Source organism: Camelina sativa, chromosome 7, assembly GCF_000633955.1.
Source record: "Camelina sativa cultivar DH55 chromosome 7, Cs, whole genome shotgun sequence".
NCBI classification, from domain to species: Eukaryota; Viridiplantae; Streptophyta; class Magnoliopsida; order Brassicales; family Brassicaceae; genus Camelina; species Camelina sativa.
This window is the reverse complement of record NC_025691.1, coordinates 25,259,407-25,273,811: the sequence shown is the minus strand read 5'-3', so window position 1 is coordinate 25,273,811 and position 14,405 is coordinate 25,259,407. Positions and strand designations below refer to the sequence as shown.

The following is a 14,405-nucleotide window of genomic DNA, read 5'->3' as shown; positions in this document are numbered from 1 at the left end:
AAAAAAAAAAAAAAAAAAAAAAAAAAAAAAAAAAAAAAAAAAAAAAAAAAAAAAAAAAAAAAAAAAAAAAAAAAACTCCGAAACAACCACAGCCCAGATGAATTGTAAAACAAAACAAAAAAAAAAAATCAAAAGCTAAATCACACAGCAAAGAAAACGATATCCGCAAAACCCTAGAATCACCAACCCCGTAAGAGACGATTATTCAACAGAGGAGAGAAATTGCACTCACGCGAGTAATCCCAATTACGTTATCCTGAACAAAACCCTCTTGATTCTTTAAAACTTGCTCCGATCTAAGGTAAATAATAATCCAAACAAAAATCGAAGAGCCAAAGAGATTATCTTTTTCAAGTTTCCATTTTTTTTTTTTATCGCTTAAAAAAATTTCTGCTTTTCCGCGTGGAAGAGAGAAGAAAAGCCTAAAAAGGAAAAAAACTTCAGACTTTACTTTTTTTTTTTTTTTTTTCCTTTGGGCGGTTTGTGAATTGTGACAACCCCTCCTTAATCTGCTGACGTGTTATTCTTAATTATCTGACGTGTCGTATTCTTATTTGACGTATTTAATTTCACATCTGATCACTTTGATAACTAGCAAAATACTAATCTTTTAGGAAACAAAATTCAACGATCAGATAGTTTGACGATTTAAGATTATCGAAATTGATTGCCTTAAGATTATATGATTTCACCTTTACAAATGCATTGTTTTGGTAATGTATATCAATCTAAAAGGTCATTTATTATGATCAGATTTCCTTTCAATGCACAACTAGCTAGTCTTTAATACACATCTTGCGGTCACGTCTGTTAAAAACTAAACTTAATTGTCCACCGTGAATATATATGAATGTGAGTGTGCCTTCCGTAGAGAGATGATCTAACCTTGCCTTAAGAAAACGAAAAGGTTAAGCTGTTTATAAATCCCTAAAATATCTCCACATGATCTTTTTCATGTTGCAAAAAACCGTTTCAGAAGTCTTTTTTTCTCTTCTTATTTCCCTATATATCTAGAGCTCTCTCCTTCAATACAAAAAATCAGGTAACATGCCAAACTTCTTCATCCCTAAATCGTATCAATTGGTTGAGTTTAACCCTTCACGTTGACGGCAATGTAGGGGATGGTGAAACCAATAACAAGCACAAGGTAAGCTACAAACACAGAAGTGATCACCCCTCAGATGATGAAAACGTTTCAGTACTGGAGACTAATACATTAAAAAAAGCTTTTTAAGTGAAAGCAATTAGAGCCAACAAAAGGAAAAGCTTACCAATCTGCAAATCCCACGCTTGGGTCTTTAAGGTATATAAAGATTGAATTTCATTCTGCTTATTGCGAGATCTTATTATCTCAATGAATGACAAAATAAAATACAAATAAACAGAGAGGATAAATGTTTTCCTACATCAGATTTGTTGGTATTTTTTTTTCTTGAAAACATAAATGATTTAATGAAAAAATAGCCTAATTTTCAATTTTTGTTATTCAATAGCTCTTTAAAGAATTACAAAACACTGATGCATATATTGTAAACACGGTTTTTTGTTGAATAAATTTAACATTCCATTTAAAAAAAAATATGGAGAAAATATGATATATTTCTTTATTTATTAAGACACCATATATTCTAAAAAAAATATTTTCTTATGAAAGAAATTCTTTGCCAATTAACCATTGCACTAATTAAGAAAGATGAGGTCAAATATAGCTCCTTGAAAAAAGGGATAAGGACAGAGATTGTCAAAGTGTAACTGCTAATATCTAAAACCTTTATTTATCTTCAAAGCTCGATTATAACAATCACTACTAGTTCACAACACTCGACCAAATTTTATTACACACAGATAAGAAGATTCCTCCTCTTGTCGTCTCCAAGCTTTTAAAGCCATGGCCGGTGGAGCTCTTACCGACGAAGGAGCCCTAAAGAGAGCTCATCTTTATGAGCATCGAATCACTTCTTATTTCATATTCGCTTGCATTGTTGGATCCATGGGAGGCTCTCTCTTCGGCTATGATCTTGGAGTCTCTGGTTAGCTCTCTCTCTTTTATCTTATACAAATAGTCAAATTCTGAAACTCTTAAGGGCCAGCTTCAGTTTTGTTCAATTTCCCCTGTTTTGTCCGTTATAAGTTTCTGAGAAGGGTTTAGCGTTAGCCGTTAGCTTTGTTTTAAGTGGACTGCTTTAGCTCCAAGTTTTAGGTTTCTTGTAACTCGAGGAACTTATGCAAGAGAGAGATTGCTCATTTTGTGTTTCTTTCAACCTTGTTAAACACAGGTGGTGTTACATCAATGGACGATTTCTTGAAAGAGTTCTTCCCAGAAATTTACAAAAGAAAGCAAATGCATCTAAACGAAACAGATTACTGCAAATACGACAATCAAATCCTCACACTCTTCACCTCTTCTCTCTATTTCGCCGGTTTGATTTCAACTTTCGGAGCTTCTTATGTCACCCGAATCTACGGCAGGAGAGGAAGCATCCTCGTTGGCTCCGTCAGCTTCTTCCTCGGAGGAGTTATCAATGCCGCCGCTAAAAACATTCTCATGTTGATCATTGGTCGAATCTTCCTCGGCATAGGCATTGGATTCGGAAACCAGGCAAAACACACAATACACTAACTCTTATGTCTAACCAGCTTTCTGGTGTCTGTTTTAACGTTTAATTTATGCGTTTGCGTTTACAGGCGGTTCCGCTATACCTCTCAGAGATGGCTCCTGCGAAGATTCGAGGAACCGTGAATCAGCTTTTCCAGCTAACAACTTGCATCGGCATTTTAGTGGCTAATTTGATAAACTACAAAACAGAGCAACTCCATCCATGGGGATGGAGACTCTCTCTCGGTCTCGCCACCGTCCCAGCTATACTTATGTTCCTAGGCGGACTCGTTTTGCCTGAGACACCAAACAGTCTTGTTGAGCAAGGGAAGCTCGACAAGGCTAAAGCTGTACTGATCAAAGTTCGTGGCACAAACAATATAGATGCTGAGTTTCAGGATCTCGTCGAAGCCAGTGAAGCTGCTAGAGCCGTGAAGAACCCGTTTCGGAATCTTCTTGCTCGAAGGAACAGACCGCAGCTAGTGATTGGAGCAATTGGGCTTCCAGCGTTTCAGCAGCTAACCGGAATGAATTCGATTTTGTTTTATGCTCCTGTTATGTTTCAGAGCTTAGGGTTTGGTGGGTCCGCGTCGCTTATCTCGTCCACCATTACAAACGCTGCGCTCGTTGTCGCGGCCATCCTGTCTATGTATTCAGCTGATAAATTCGGAAGAAGGTTTCTTCTTCTTGAAGCTAGCGTCGAGATGTTCTGTTACATGGTGAGTGCTCTGTTTTTTTTTTTTTTAACTCTACGTACAAACTAAGCTAGGGTTTATATCTTGCTAAACACGTAACTTCAGCTCAAACCCAAAATATGTTTTATTTTTTTTTGGCAGGTTGTAGTAGGAGTAACACTAGCATTTAAGTTTGGGGAAGGCAAAGAGCTACCGAAATCGCTCGGTGTGATTCTCGTGGTCCTTATCTGTCTGTTTGTATTGGCGTACGGTCGGTCATGGGGTCCTATGGGATGGTTAGTTCCAAGCGAGATTTTCCCATTAGAGACCCGATCCGCCGGTCAGAGCGTTGTGGTGTGCGTAAACCTTTTCTTCACGGCTCTTATCGCTCAGTGTTTCCTCGTGTCATTGTGCCATCTAAAGTACGGAATATTCCTTTTATTCGCCGGACTTATATTCGGGATGGGGAGTTTCGTTTACTTTCTGTTACCGGAGACGAAGCAGGTTCCTATTGAAGAGGTTTATCTTCTGTGGAGACAGCATTGGCTTTGGAAGAAATATGTCCAAGATAGTGAGTGATATGGTTTTGGATCTTTCAGCCTTGAAAATTGGACGATAAGCTTTGTTTAGTGATACATCTTGCATAATTGTGATCGAATTTGTCTTTTCCTTTTTTTTTTGTGTTTAGTAGAAACAAAATTTGTTTGTTACTATTTCAGAAATAAAAAACATTGATCGATTAGATAATATAATTGTTAGGTCAAACAATAAATAAAAGCTCGCAAATGAATGGGATTTTCCTTCGTTACTCACTAATTAATCGAGAAATTTACAATGAGTGTGCAAACATGAATGCAGTGTACATGTGTAATGCATGATCATGATTCATGAATATAATGTACGTACATTGTTTGTGTAGTGGTTAATGGTTAGGTGGGTGCCAATTAATAATTATAGCAACCGTTGTGGCAAGCGTAATACGACAGCGAAATGATGTAGAGAAACATCGAGCTGGGTCAAGGAAACAAACAAGGAGAACGTTGATACTGTGTGGTCAAATTTGCGAAAGTTTAGAATTTAGGGGTCCAAGTGGAGCCATTTCTTGTAGGCCCAAAATGGTCCTAGCCTATTGATTGTTCTCATCTACCAACAATCTTTTGAACAAGTGAAAGGAAACACATTTGATTCTTTTTTAAGCTCTATACTTTTTTTTTTGCTGTTCATAATGGACAATTCCGGAAGAAAGTATATAGAGCTTGTGGAACGCTGGATAGTATCCTTACCATTTACGAGATCCACAATAGTTACAACCATTGTGGTAAGAATACTTGAACTCTAGGCTCTCTCAACTCCAAAATAAAGTCTGTTAACCAGTGAACAACTTGAATTGTGTTTTCACACTTCATGAAAAATATTCGATGAAATACAAAATTCTATAGGTTCTATAAGTAGAAACTCTTACATTGAATTACTCTATAAATTTTTGAGATCAAAGTCAAATTGTGATTAAAAATGTTTTTTTTTCTTACATCTTGGAGAAGACGATACAATTAAAATACGGAAGTAAGAAAATATGTTATGAATTGGTGACAGTGCTAATCTATGCAGCTACATATTATGACATGCAGCTATGTGTTTATATTCGGAACTAGACGTAAAATATATGTTTTAATTCCATGTAGTTATGTATACAAAACAATGAAAAATGAATTTAGAATAAAAATAATAACTAAGACGGACAGATCGATTTCAATATTTCATAGCATAACAACATATACGATTCATACACACATGCACTGATGCACGTTTATATAATCTTCGTTCAAAATATATCAGAACTATTTAGTGCGAGGAATGGATGCTGTTGGATATTTCATAATGGCAGTTCATATTATAATGAAAATAAAAACAGAGGAATTCATTACGTAGTTGATGGTAGCATGGAAGCCCTAATCTTATGCACGAGGCACGCCATGTTAATAATTTCTAAGTTCAAGGCATATATATCTGAATAATTATTCATATATATTTATTATATCCATGAGAAAATTTAGATATTATAATATTAGGTTTTACAAACTAGCAATGTTTATTTGAGCACCGGCCACATGTGAGTTATTAGTCTTGTTTTCAATTTCAATTCCTTGGTATAATAATATATTTGTATACTATATTGTTTAGNTTTTTTTTTTTTTTTTTGAAAAAGAACTATATTGTTTAGTTTATATCAGAGGTTTTACGTAAAAGTCAGCGTTCCTTTCTCCATTTGTTTTGTTGTCCTTTCGATGGATACATATAAGTATATTAACTAGTTTTATAAAGTAGCTAGTCGCGTAAGGATTAAATAACTACATCAACACAATCTATGAAACTTAGTTTTTGAATATAAGTGTTCATACTGTAGAAGCGAACACTATCTAGAAAGACTACAAAAATTCGAAATACAGTATACACCGGCCTTCATAGTTACATTAAAGATTCATAAATATATTCCAAATTTGAGAATGCTCTCACGTATCATCATATTAAAGGAAAATAACTAAAATTCTAACTAATAAACATTAAGGGAGAGATGTAGTATATTTGTTTTACAAACACTGAAGATGACATATTTGTGCTGGTGATAAGAAAACGACATGCTTAATTACACTCCCCTTTTCGTTTTAATTAATTACTTTTAGGTTTTTTTCCACCACCTATTAATATATAAGAAAACTATTGAAGTTTTTTGTTTGATCTATATTTAGTATACACTGCATACTTTAATTTTCATTAAATATTTCAAAATAATATAATTGTGAGAGTTAAAAACATAATTATGATGAATTATTTCTCAAAAGTTTGGTTATGGTAGTAAAACAATAGACCGCAAATAGAATGACTAGGTTCCGGCGGTAAATTATTTTAAAAAAAAACATTCAAATGATACTCTCAGGTACTAAAACGTCAACATCATAATTAAAAAACTACTACGTAGGTAGATTAATAATGCTTAACAACGGTGCTATAAATTGACTATACGAAAGAAGTACTAGTAGGTAGAACCAAAAAAAGCCGAACAAATGTGTTGAATAATGAGATAAATGTGGTTAATAAACATTAACAAATAGCGAAATGGAAGAAGGAATGATGATATTAAGAAGAAAAAAAATTGAAAAATTTTTAGAAAATGCCATGTGGGAAGGGTGTTGACAACTGTCAGAAAATGCCATGCTCAGATGGGGCAAACAGCCTTCACTCCTTGTGGGTCTCCTTAGACCATCCACAATGGTGTGGGACTTTTTTTGGTCCCCCACATTTAATACTAATATTTTGAGGGTTTCTTATTTTTAGTAGGAGCATTGGTGTGTATTTGGGTTTGGTCCCCCAAATAAAATAATATTATTTTGAAAGTTTAAAGATTAATTATTTAAAGAAAGAAAATACAAAAACATACAATTTAGAAATTAATAACATTAAAAATATAACATAAAAACATCAAAACCAAAACAAACATTTTATTCAACTCATAGAAATTTTAAAATCAAACTTCATTATCCGGAAGATGTCCAAAGTTTGTCCAAATATGCTCAATCAAATCATGTTTTAGTTGATCATGAGCTTGTTTATCCCGAAGTCTTGTTTGACGAGTAATCGTACTGCTGATATTTGAACCCACACCGGCGGCACCAACGGTAAATGTTTGATCCACATGTTCTCCGTGTTGAAATTCAGAAATAATGTTTCGGTAACTGTATGTATGTCGTTCGTCTTCGACAATCATATTATGGAGTATTATGCATGATCTTATTACATTTGCCATTTTGTTTTTATCCCATAAACGAGACGGATTTTTAATAACGGCGAATCTAGCTTGCAAGACTCCAAAGGCACGCTCAACATCTTTCCTAACAGCTTCTTGTTTTTTAGAAAAGAGAGATTTTTTCCTACCTTGTGGAAGTCGGATTGATTGAATAAAAGTTGCCCAATTTGGATAAATACCATCAGTGAGATAGTACGCCAAGTTGTACTCCCTTCCGTTGACAACAAAGTTGACTTCCGGAGCTTGACCGGTTATTATGTCATCAAAAACATTAGATCGATCAAGAATATTAAGATCGTTCATAGTACCTGGAGCTCCAAAAAAGGCATGCCATATCCAGAGGTCATACGAAGCTACTGCTTCCAACACAATTGTAGGTTTTCCGGTTGACCGTGAATACATGCCTTTCCAAGCCGTGGGACAATTCTTCCACCCCCAATGCATACAGTCAATGCTACCAATCATCCCGGGAAATCCACGCTGTTCATTCTGAAAGAGTAGTCTTTGTAGATCCTCCTGTGTAGGACGTCTTAAGTATTCATCTCCAAACACTTGGATGATGCCGGCGGTAAATTCGTGCAAACATTCTCGAGCTGTCGAAGCACCAATTCGGACATACTCGTCAACACTGTCAGACGAAGTACCATATGCCAATTGACGAATTGCTGCAGTACATTTTTGTATAGGTGAAAGACCAGCACGTCCGGTTGCATCCTGGCTTTGGCGGAAATATTGGATTTCGGTAGAGAGACGTTGCACAATTCGCATGAACAGTGGCTTGTGCATGCGAAACCGTTGCCGGAATAAATATTCTGGATATGTGGGAGTGTCACTAAAATAATCATTCCAAAGATTATTGTGGCCTTCTTCCCGGTTTCGCTCGATAAAAATCCTTTCTTGTGGCTGGTTTGGTTCGGGGATATTTTGGGAGACATCATAAATATTTTCTAAATAAGCATCAAAATGATCACTATCATCTGCTTGGTAGTGATAGTGATCATCATCTCCATGGTAATGATAATGGTTTGAAGATGATCCCATTTCAAGAGAAAGGAAAAGAAATGAAGAAATGACTTTGTATTAAAGAGAGAAGAAGAGAATGGAAGTTAAAGGAAGAGAGCGAGAGTATTTTGTTGCTTTGATCTTATTTGATGAAATGAGTTGCTACTTTGGTTATGAAGAAAGGAAGATAAAGAAATGACTTGTGTTGTTGGTTTGGTCGTGTTTGGTGTGAGTTATCATATATATAGTGGAGTTCCAGTTTGTAACCCGTGAGAGACCAAAACAAAAGAACATACATGATTACACCAACAACAAGTACCCGTGACAGAGACCAACACGTCCGTAGTCAAAATACATGTAATACCCGTGAGAGACCAAAACAAAACAACATACATGATAAGAAAACAACAAGTACCCGTGTAAATCATTACACCAACATGAACAAAATACATGTGAAAATGATGATTACACCTACAACCAGCAAATCAGTAAATTTTCTTAACTTATTTTCCTTACATATCTCATTAACTACATTCTCCAACCTTACCAGACTCTGCTTCATCCATACGAATCAATGCATCTAGCTCTCTATCCGCAGTGTCCTCTGAGTACTTATCAGCCAGATCAGATGAAGAAGGCTGGGAATAGCTATAGTCGTGGCCCATGTCTTACGTAACCTGAAGATAAACAAGAAGAAGCAGATTAGACTTAGTACAACAATACACAATCTGATTAAGTTAGTTTATACAATAGCCGAGTTACTAGAAATTACAATAGCCGAGTACTAAAATAGACTTATATTAATTTAGATTGAAACAAGAAATACACAACTGAGCAAGAAATACTTAAACAGGAAATACAAATCAAACAACCAGGGAATACAAATCAAATACATAAGCCGAGTACTAAGCAAGAAAAACAAACAACAAACACATTCTATAATATCAGAAATACTGGGACACTATCTTGTTCATGATGATTTCTTCACTCGCACTCAAGGGTTCTTTTTTGGCTAGGAGAGTGTCTAGGATGGCCAGCTTCTGTAGTTTCTCCTTTTCAGCTAATTCCTCTTTCTTGACATCCCACATGCTCTTATACTCAGCAAGAGTCTTCACGTTTGTGGACTGAGCATTGTTCCTCTTCGCCTTGGCAGCCTTGATCCCTTCTGGCCTCTTCTCAGACTCCTCAACACTGCAGCTTGATGACTGCGAACCTTCACCAGCTTGTTTCCTCTTTGTTGCAGGCTGAGCTGGGGTCGTGTTAATAGTGTTAAGGGATAGAAATTTCTGCTCAAACCTTAAACGAAACCAACAATGTTCAAGGTTGAATCTCTTGTTATGGGCAGCGAAGTAGATATCATGTGCATTCTTCATGATATCATTTTCAGAATGACCAGAGCTGTTCTGTCTCTCCGCAGCTGCGAATGCGGCACAGAACTTGTTAGTATGGTCATTTATCTTGTGCCAACGCTGCTTGCAATGTGTCACCAGCATCTGTTCCCCACCGTTTCTAGCGTGAGGAGTGTCACAATAGTATTTTTGAATCCTGCTCCAGAAGCTTCCTCCCTTTTGTTGATTTGCAACGATGGGATCTTTTGAAGTGTTGAGCCATGCGGAGATCAAGACTTCATCATCAGCAGGTGTCCATGTCTTTCTCTCCTTGCGCTCTTTTGGTGTTTCTTGCGAGCTGTGAGGAGAAGGTTGGGAGCTGTGAGGAGAAGGTTGGGAGCTGTGAGGAGAAGGTTGTGAGCTCTGTCCAGAAGGTGGATAACTTTCCCAATGAAAGTTATCATTTAAACCACCTTCTTCTTGACTGTTAAGCAAGTTGAAGTAAGAAGAAGACTGAAAGAAGGGATTATTAGAATCCATAGGAAGAAACGGATAAGGAAGAGAAGGAATGCGAGGAGAAGAGAAGATAAGAGCAGAGAAGAGAAGCGGGTATAGAAGATGATCAATGCGAAGAGAAGAGAAGAGAAAAGCAGAGATTAGAAGCGGGTATAGAAGAGAAGGAATGCGAAGATAAGAGATGCGAGTATAGAAGAGAAGTGAATATCATTTACAAGTGAGAAAGGGAAGATAAATGAAAGAGATTTATGGTTTAAAACCTTACTTGCAATAACTATCAAAACTTAAAGACCAAACAACAAATGTCTAATCACAATTTATGACAAGTACACATTACAACTACCAAATTAAACAAGAAACTATGAACAAACAACACTAAAATTAAATACAACCAACTACACAACAATGCTACCAATTTATTACAAGTAAACATTACAACTACCAAATGAGAAACCTAAAAAAAAACACAACCATACGAATCAATGCGAGACATCATACGAATGACATTGTTAAAAAAATTTATCCAAAAATCATACGAATGACAATGACTATCTTAATCAACCAAAAGTTGTATCAAAATCAATGTCAAAAACATTTTACCAACCATACCAATGACACAACAATCACCAAATTGAAAACCTTGATAAAAAAAAATTTAACCTATCTCAATGTTAAAAAAATAGACCGAGACACAAAGATGATGATCCTTTAACATTTAAGAAAAAAAAACCAAAGTTTAACGATACTCAATGTTTTAAAAAAATTTTGACCAAGACACAAACATGTTTATAAGATCAACAACTACAGCAAAGGACAAACGACACAGACACAACTCGATCTTCACACAGAGACATAACGATCCATCGAACAAATGAAAAAAACAAAAAAAACACCAAAGAAACATAACCTAAATCATTTACCCTAATTCAATATCCCTAAATCAATAACCCTAATTCAATAACCCCAATTAATTAACCCTAATTGAATAACCCTAATTCAATTACCCTAATTCGCAAACCCTAATTATCTAACCCTAATTCGATAATCCCAAATCCCTAACCCTAATTCGATAATCGGCGCCAATCAAGGTTAAATCTCATGTAGTGGGAAGAAGACTAACCTTATTTAGACGGATATCATCGGGAGAGAAGCTCGAACCGCCGGACAAGCTTCGGGTGACAGGGACAGATCGCTTCGGGAGAGAAGATCGAACCGCTGGACGTCTTAGGTATTGAAGATCGGACCGGCTTCGGATGCGACAGAAGATCGGCTTCGTTAATCTGGCAAGATTTTCCGGTGAAAAGAACAGAACGTCGTGGAGGATCGAATCGCCTTCGTGGTCGCCGTCAAGAGGGAGAAGAAAGAACTCGGGATGATTTTGTCTCCCGAATACATTTTTTTTAGACCTAGCTTATTCGAGAACAAATCACACGGCTACACGTGGCGAAGAGGACGGTAAAAAAACGTCCCCAAATAAGAACCGTTTTTCAGATATTGGGCTTTTTTCATTTAAATTTAAATCCAATAAATATTGGGGACGGGCCAAATCCACGCCATTGTGGATGGTCTTAATTATCTCTCTTCCTCTTCCCTTCCTTCTGATTTATCATTTCTAACTCCAACAGTAAAGCATACTCTATATGTTCAGAGAAAAGAAACCCGAGTTTCTAGACTAGAGAATTCATATTTTACTATGTCGTTGATAGAAATGTTAGTATTATTATTTTTAAACCAAAAGTCTTACTCGTTACTAATTACATCATAAAACTAAAACTTATATGATACGAAAGGTGCAAGCAACCAAGCAACAATGTGGTGAATGAAAAAGACCATATACATGCATGTTTGTGTGGTAGTAATAGTTTCTTGACCCAAAGTTGGGTCTAGTTGGGAAACTCGACTTCCACCGAAAATCATTCATTTTAAGAAGACAAAACTAAAAATGTTAATATATATATATGATTTCATTATCCATTTCGCTGTATATAGTAACTACTATTTCAATTTATAGACATTTTTTTTAGGGAAAGACAAATTTCTATTAGTGTATATACCAACTGGATCTAACAAAATATTACAACAAAAGAATTGTAGTGGAGTAATACGTATTGGAAGTATTATCATCGTTGTATTATATTGTTTCAATCATTTTATTATACACACGCGTGTATTAATGGTATAATATTGAACTTATATTAATTCATTTTTTAGTTAAGCGTATTTGTGATTTTTAATCTCTATATACTTATTTAAGCAATCATTTAAACAAATAACCCTATTTTGGAGACAAAATGCCACTGTATATTAATAACAACTATAATAACAAAATCTTATTATTAAATAGTGCTAATCAAAAAATCGTTACTCTAATTAATAGCAATTAAAAATGACCTATTATATTAAATCGTATTTAGTTACAAATTACAAACAGTTAATATTAAGATAACATCAGCCCATACAACAAAAGCATTTTATATTTTGTTGACATGATCATAATGCTACTGAACACCGCAAGTGATATATAGCATAAGAATTTCGGATAAGAACTAACATGATTTAACACGACAAAAGTATTTTATATGTTGTTGACTAATTTGCATCTTTTAAGTGATAATTAAATTCAAACCAATTCGTAATGCTAATGAACACCACAAGTGATATATAACATAGGAATTACATGAGTGTATGATTAAACATGAGATTGCATTATGAGATCTGTTTGCATTACCATTACGGTACGTCTTTTGCAAAAAAATTCTTAGCGTCACCATTATTCCGCTAAAAACTGATTCGCAACCCTAACAATATCCTGTAGTATCTCATAAAAATCACAAAATAAGATTTCAATATCAAAACTACAATCCGGCTCTCCACTAATCTATGAACCTGAACCGAGAATATCTTGAATACACAACTACCATATCTACCAAATCGTAAAACCGTTTAAGAACCTGCTGTCAAATATGGGAGCATACATTGAGCATAAAATTAGAAAATATTCCATGTAAGATCTTTTATCTCGAATGATCTTTTCTTGATGATAAGCTTAAACACTTATCCCTTTAAGTTAAAGGTAACCTAAACACTACTTCATTCTCTATATAAACAGACTATTAGCAATATTCTACAAACCATCACCACAAACATGCAACCAGCTATCCTATTATTTTAAGCAAAAGAGTTTCTCAAAGTGAATGGTCTTATGGCTATGAAATTACCTTGCTGATGTCAAACCTTACAAAAGCATGTGGCGAGTTCAAGTTAAGGTCCTCCACATATGCTTCCAAGTACACTACCCAATCTGGAGAAACAATGCAGATGGTGTTAGCTGACCACAAAGTAAGTTTTTTATAAATACACAAATTATAATACTTTATTCTCTCATTTAATCACCATCAAACACACAATTTTTTAACGTCTATGTTTGTTTTACTATCATAACCAGGGCGCCAAGATTCATGTTTCCATCAAGAAAGGACTTGTGAACAAGATTGAGAGGCAGATAACAAAAGGTGAGTGGAGGGTCATTGAAAATTTCGGACTACTCAGGTGAGAGGCCAGTTCAGGGTTACTAACCATTCGTTTAAGATGGGTACCTCACATTGCCCGACTTTCAAAACATCATGGTGGCCGTAGTATTATAAGATTAATTTACAAATGACCTACTTGATGGGGTTTATGATGCTGATGTAAGTACCATTTTGCTAGCTGTGGTGTTAGAAGATTAATCATAGAGATACTAATATGTCGTATGTGTTGCCAATAATGCAGCTCCAAGCACATATGTTGTGAAGTTATCTAAACTTGATGATTCAGAAGGACAAGGCAACCTATCTCAAATCAGGTAGTTATTTCTTTAATATTATTTATAGACATATATATGAGAAATTTTATATTTTATTGGATAAAGTGCAAAGTAAATTTAATTTGTTTAATGTTCAAATTCAGGATTACGTGCTTACCAATAGCAGTGAAGCATCTGCTCCTTTTGCTACCCCATCATCAAAGAGCTTTAGAGAAAGCAATGAAGGATACTAAACCAACAAGAAGATTTTCAGGAAGTCAATCACGTTGGAAAAAAAAGACGACACGCTGATGAGTGTGACGACAATCAAATTGGAAAAAGTTGAGGAGAAGAAGGGAGTGAAGATTGTGAAAACAGAAAGTGGAAAACAAAATGAGGATCTCCCTTATGAGGAGGACAATGGAGATAGCAAAGATTCAGAATATGTAAGATATTGAATCTAAATGACCTAAATCAAGTGGTAGAATAAGGCTTTAGTTATGTTTGGCTTTCAGTAGTTCCTTTTTTTCTTTTCAATAAACCATTTTCTATGTAATCAAACTCTACAACCTAGGACTTTCAAACTTTCAAGCTTTCAAAAATAATTCAAGGTTTGTATTTTAAGAGATTTCTGGGTTTATGTTTACTTCTTTTTAAGTTGATTTTCGGGAATTTAATATTTTCTTCTGTTTAATTTTAACTT

At 35.2% G+C, this 14,405-nt stretch overlaps 3 protein-coding genes across 3 annotated transcripts in view; 1 reads left to right on the top strand and 2 right to left on the bottom strand.

The window, feature by feature from the left end:
- Positions 1–411, bottom strand: part of LOC104702498 (protein LAZ1 homolog 1) — a gene marked incomplete in the record, with an annotated part of 3,353 nt that extends 2,942 nt beyond the window's left edge. Inside the window, 1 exon segment of the mRNA XM_019227868.1 lies at positions 233–411.
- LOC104702497 (sugar transport protein 14-like) lies at positions 869–3,959 on the top strand. The gene is made up of 6 exons (XM_010418348.1): positions 869–1,042; positions 1,119–1,303; positions 1,846–2,030; positions 2,277–2,599; positions 2,686–3,315; positions 3,433–3,959. The coding sequence occupies exons 3-6, from the start codon at positions 1,889–1,891 to the stop codon at positions 3,847–3,849; spliced, it is 1,512 nt and encodes a 503-aa protein (XP_010416650.1). The 5' UTR covers positions 869–1,042; positions 1,119–1,303; positions 1,846–1,888; the 3' UTR covers positions 3,850–3,959.
- LOC104704930 (glutathione S-transferase T3-like) lies at positions 9,019–9,942 on the bottom strand. Its single transcript, XM_010420935.1, has one exon. It carries the CDS (start codon positions 9,940–9,942, stop codon positions 9,019–9,021), a length of 924 nt encoding a protein of 307 aa, XP_010419237.1.